The following is a 6000-nucleotide window of genomic DNA, read 5'->3' as shown; positions in this document are numbered from 1 at the left end:
AATTAGCTGCTTTCAGTAAACCTGGAAGTCTAGGGATATTTTTGATAAAGCAAGATCTTCAAAAATGCTGCAGAAGGGAAGACAATATCTTTTGTTTGAGTGCTGCATTCTGGCCATGGCAGACAGCTGCTGAAGAAAGGGATATCTATCTTCCAGACAGGCAGGGCACTCTAAGTTGGTGCATCCAAGTGTGGCTGCCAGAAGAGCACTGCTGAAGGTTGCAGTACTGACTGACGTTTGTGGGTGGTGACACAGCAGTATGATACAATACCTTCAGAACTGAGTTTATTATTTCACTTTTAGACTGTGTGTCATGGCTCATCTTTATAGGGCAGCTGAGTACAGTATCAGGAATTAATTTCTCATCTCTGCCTGGTTCCTAACTGATAAAAGCCTGTGGCAGTAAACAGGCATAGTAGGTCTTATGTACTGGTAATGGCTGTGTTGGTGAGAGATTAAATAAAGAGAGGCAGAGGTCAGAGGCAGATTTACTGGGCAGAGGAGCTGATTGTAGGAACCATAATCCTCTCTTCTCCCATTAACATCAGCAGGTGTTTGCTCTGGGTCATGGGATGTGGGAGTATTTACATAATTATGCTGTCTCCCTTCCAGATCTTGAATGCATCCATCCCTGGAAGGCATCCCTTTTCTCAAAAGTGTTTGTCCAGTCATTTGGAGGACACTGGAATTGCAGGCAGAGAAGTGACATACAACATCTGTAAAAGTTCCAGACAAGCACATTGTCTCCACTACATCAGCTAAAGTAGAGTAGTTTAAGATGAACCTTTTTAGATGAACCTCTTAAGAACAGGGACAAAGGAATTCAAATTCACACCACAGAGTAAGCAGAAGACATTATTAACAGTGGTAACATGGAATACATCTGTCTGTTGCTTTTAGCTTCTGACATTGCAGTTACAGTTTAAATCCAAACAAGATGGGGATATCGATAATATTTAACATGACTGCTTTACCTGAGCACGCAGCTCTTTCAGAGTAGGGCACTCACTTTGCAGGAACATCAGCCTCTGCTTTGCACATCACAAATACTCTGCCAAAAGAGCAAGCAGTAAGTAATTGATTGTGACTAAATGGAATGAAGCAGCCATTGTCCTTCTCAGCTATCAGACTGCTGGAGGAACATCCAGGATAGGGAAGGGGACACTGTTAAAACAGTATTTCCCAGAGCACAGAAGAAGCAGAGACACAAAATGGTTTTCCCAAATGGGATAAGGGCCCTGCTATTACTTTCTGGCTAGCCTATGGATGAAGAAATCAGGATTCATTTTAGTCTGTAAAGTGTGCAAAAAGTGTCTGCCAGGGTTTAATTTTGAAACCTTTTCAAAAGCGCAAGAGCTTGTAAGAGAAATCACGCAGGGGGAAGGAGGTGGAGAGTAAGTGGGTGGAATGCAGAGAAAGTGGGAAAGAAACTGGAGAGGCTGTGTTGCAAGGACTATGGCTTGATCTTGGGTGGAGAGTTGGTGAACCTAGGCCTCTGGGAAAAAAAAAAAATCCTAGTTTTCTTTCCGCAAAAGTTGAAGCATGGGTGAAGCACCTATTACAGCCTCCCGTGAAAAAGGCATCCCGTTGCCAGCCAGGTTTTCTGTCACCTCGTGGCGGGTGACCTGTCCCCGGAGCAGCGTTCGCAGCGCTGGGGCGGCACGGCTGGGGTGGCGGCGGGCAGCTCCGGTCGCTGTCCAGGGAGCGCAGCGGCGGCAGCGGGAGCTGACAGCAGGGCAGCCGCGGGGGCTTGGCCGGACAGTTCCCAAATGAGGCCCACGGGCACAAGCGGGGTCACGGAATTTAGGCGCGGGGTCCCGGTCCGTCGGTGGTGCCCGAGCCCGAGGGCCCGGGGTCCCGGTCAGGGCAGGAGCCGGGCCGGAGCCCGGGGCACCTTCCCCGCCCCGCGGGGGCCGCAGCGCGGGGGAGGAAAGGAGGGCGGAGAGCGGCGGGCGCGGGACGGGGCGCTGAGGGAGGCAGGGAGGCTGGCGGCGGGAGCGCTGCCCCGGGGGCCGGGGCGGGCGGCGCTCAGGTGAAGGAAGGGCCGCCCGCCCGGGGCGGCGGTGACGCGGTTGCGGCGCGGCGGGGCTGCCCCACGGCCCCGTGTGGGCGCCGCCGCCCGTCCCCGGCGAGGAGAGCGGGCGCTGAGCGGGGCTGCCCGGGGCGGCATGCGGAGCCGCCGAGGATGAGCAGCCAGCGCCGCCCGGCCAAGGCGCAGCTCCGGAGGTCGCTGAGCGAGCAGCTGCGGGACTCCACCGCCAAAGCCTGGGACTTGCTGTGGAGGAATGTCCGGGAGCGGCGGCTCGCAGGTCAGTCCCCGCCGCGCCGCGGCCGCCGCTACCTGCCCGGGGACGCTGAGGGGACGCCCCGGGGGACGCCCTGGCCCCGGCGGCGCGGAGGGGTCCCTCTCCAGGGAGGCATGGGGGCACCATCTCCGCTGCCGGAGCGGAGAGAGCCCGCGGCTTCGGCCGGGCGGGACGGGCAGCTGCCGGCAGGAAGGCGGCGGGCAGCGTGCGGGCGGGTCGGGCTGCGGGGCAGGCGGGTCGCAGCCCACGGCCCCTGCAGGCAGCACCTGCCCGGGAGCCGGCGGGCAGCGCGGGCTGCTCACACACGCACTCGGGCGCGGGGCTAAGCCTCCCCTCGCTCCGTGTCAGAGGCACCTTCTGAGCGTCTCCGAAACGAAGAGAGTTGGCTTTGCCTCCGGGAAACAGGCTCACCTGCTCCTCCGATCAGTGTTCTAAGTCTAACCAAGCAGGTTGGTCCTTCACAGGGTTTGCATGTCAGAAGTACCACAACTCCCAAAGAAAAATGGTCTGTTTCATTTCAGATGCTTCTATAGCTGCAGGTCACCTACCTGTTCTGGAAAACTGGCCTCCTGCAGCTTTTCCATCCCCAGGTGGGGACCAGAAGGGCACAGAGCAGGGCAGGTGCTCCAGGAGGTCGGGTCTCATTTAGAGCACTGCTATTGCAGCAGCACAGTAGCTTTATGCACATAAGCATACACCCAGTGTGTATTTGTAAAGTACTCTGTGAATTAGAAGTTCTAGATTAGAATATCTAGTACATGTACATGCAAGTGCAAAGTAGAGTTAATATACTAGAAAACGATACATCAAGATTTATGAGCAGGATCATGTATAATGAAGTGTAATTTGTAAAGATGGATTCCTCTGTCACATACTACAGCATTGTTAGGAGTTTAGTGACCTTGCCTAGGGCACTGTGACATGCTGTGTTGTATAATACAGAGGTAAATTATGCAGGTTTTCTGACTATGTCTACAGCACGTTAGTTCTTATGTACATACGAGTAAAGTAATAGATAAAAATTGCATGGTAGTTTTTTTGAAAAATTAATCTAAACTGGGTAGCTTCAATAATGAATTACTAAAACGACCTATTTTGTAATATTATGGTTAACAAAAATACTAAACTTTTAAGTTTTCAATTTTCTTTTAAGTCCCTTTTTCCTATTTTGATAGCAGATGCCAGCAGACATTCAGCATGGATACTGTTGGCTATTTTTTTCTTTTTTGGTCAAAGACAACTATTGCTTGATTGAGCAAAGAACCTGGGCAGGCTGCCATCATACTGTAGCCAACTTCTTAAAGCAACTGGGTATTAAAATTGATGGAGTCAAAAATTATTATTTAAGGTGGATAGAATACTAATGTCCTGGGTTTATGCACTGCCATAATTTAAGTGCTATTCATAATACTCTGGTAAGACACTGATACACTTGCTGTTTAATTAAATTACTTATCTGACGACATAATGAAATGTGTACAAATGTCTGTTGGTGCCAGATATGTCCTCTTATTCTGTTGCTTTTCTGTCTCTGGCATTTTTGTCCTTGTTTTTATATTTGTTTGTTGTGCTGACCTGCATAGCTGCAGCATATATTCCTTGGTCTCTTCTTCCAGCTTTTGTTAATGAGAAGGCAGGAAATTTAGGCTGATCTAAATGTGTCAACTCTTTGCTGGTTGCCAGCCCAGCTTCTTCTCCATTGCAATAGATCTGATCCCAGCCAGGTAGATAGTTATACAAGTTCCGTCTTTTTCCTCAAAGTTGGCGTTGTAGTTCAGCTCTGACTGACAGTCAGAGCAGCAGTGTAACTGGTAACTAATGTTCAAGAGCAATGCTCAAAACTAAATGCAGTTTTAATCATTAGTGTGCTGTCATATTCTAACTGTCAAGCCAAATAAAAACTTGTGATTAAATCCTTGCTGTGATGATACTTTTGCAGGCACTTACATAGTTGCTCTTTTGGCTTGCTTTTAGTCTTTTATCTATTTGTTAAGGATCAGGACACCAGTTGCCCAAGATACACCTGTAAAGAAAGCAAGCACATTTTTGTAATTCATAAAAATCACATACTCATTAGGGTTGCATGAAATGTTGGGAATTCTCCAGTATAGTCTCCAGCTCAGAGCAGGATCATCACTGGGAGCAGAGCAGGTTACTCAGGGCTTTCCCCAGTGCTCCTTGGGAAGAGTTTCCACCCTGGCATCCAGGCTGGAGCAGAGGGCAGCAGGACACTGTTGGGCAGCAGGGGTGTGAGCTGAAGAAAGGAGCTGAATCCTGGCTAGAGCAAGGAGAGAGCTGAATTTTGACTCAGCTGCTCCCAAAGAGGCAGAGAGCATGGCTGGGTTGCTGTGGAAAAGTAGGTTGTGCATAAAAAGACTGCTACAGTGTGCTCCTTTCTTCCTTCCCTCGCTCACCCTTTGCAGCAGAGGTGATGAGCAGCAGCCTGGCTCCTGGCATGCTCCTGGACAGGGCTGCTCCATACAGTCTCTTATTCAGGACAGATCCGGGGTGCCCAGCAGCTCTTAGTCACTTTTTCTGATTCACTGACTGGGATTTGTTTTTCAAACAATGGGTGTACCCTCTACAGTGCCAAAAATTGCACCCTCAGGGGTTGTTTGGGCTTTTTGTAAGTTTTGCAGAGGTATTTTACACTGTTTCCACTATGCTTATGGTTTAATTTGGAATTGACAAAGTGAATGGGAAATGTACCAGAATTTTAACTCCCTGTGGGCTCCTATTTACCTGAAAGGTTGTATAAAATACTTTTGGTTTAATGTAATCCTGAACCACTTTGCCATTATTGAAAACCATTGTTTAAGGAATTTGACTCAGGTATTTAGCAAATCCTCCTACAGTGATCACCTAAAGTAATTCTGAGATCCCTGTTCAAATAATGATCACCTGTTACAGTAAAACACAAGTTGCAGTTCTTACATTCCTTGAACGTAAGGGAAAAGTGACACCTTCTATCCGGCATTCTTTCAGTTACTATACACTAAAATAAAATTAAATTTTAATTTTGTTTTTAAATTCAGTACTTGGGAGTCAGGAAACATCAGTGTTAAGGACCCCTTTTGCTGTATTGCACAGCCCCCCTCGTAGGGTAGGATTGTCATGACTGACGTGATTGACTGGCACAATCACCTCACCCTTTTTGTTGCTCAGAATTTTTCAGCCTCATTTACTGCAGAAAGTGATGATCCCTGTTGCTGAATCTCTTAACTTAGAGCCTTCTGTACTGCAGCTTTCTGAAATACTGGACTAAGCACTGAATTATAAATTTCCTCAACTGTTCATGAGCCTGGTGCTTGCATATGTCATAACATTAATGTTTCAGTTGTTCCTTGAAGCTTCAAGCTTACTTGTTCCCATTTTACAGATAGAAGCAAGAGGCAAAGTGAGACTGGACCCCAAGAATAGCAGCTCTTGAGAGTTAGAACTTGAATTATCTACTTTAGTATTCAAATTATGACTCTCAGTAGCTGCTGTTGCACAACATTTTGAGCAAATCAGCATTTGGGGTCTAACTGTATTGCACCCAGGGAATTAATAACTTGCAGGTTCTGGTGGTCTGGTCAGATTTTCTTTCACTTGGTGTACAACAAAGAATGGAAGGTGCTCTGCCACTGGGGCAACATTTACTTGTCATAGTCGCAGAAACCTGGGTTTTTCTGTCCCCCACTGCATGAGCTCC

General features: G+C 48.3%; 1 protein-coding gene across 1 annotated transcript in view; it reads left to right on the top strand.

Annotated features, from left to right (window-relative positions):
- Positions 1–2185: 2185 nt before the first annotated feature.
- Positions 2186–6000, top strand: part of STARD13 (StAR related lipid transfer domain containing 13) — a 141258-nt gene continuing 137443 nt past the window's right edge. Inside the window, exon 1 of the mRNA XM_066544899.1 lies at positions 2186–2309. Coding sequence (XP_066400996.1) covers positions 2186–2309 — 124 coding nt within the window. The remainder of the gene's footprint in view (positions 2310–6000) is intronic.

Source organism: Molothrus aeneus, chromosome 2 (assembly GCF_037042795.1).
Source record: "Molothrus aeneus isolate 106 chromosome 2, BPBGC_Maene_1.0, whole genome shotgun sequence".
In the NCBI taxonomy this organism is placed as follows: domain Eukaryota; kingdom Metazoa; phylum Chordata; class Aves; order Passeriformes; family Icteridae; genus Molothrus; species Molothrus aeneus.
Note: the sequence above shows the minus strand (reverse complement) of the source record. Positions and strands in the feature narration are given on the sequence as shown.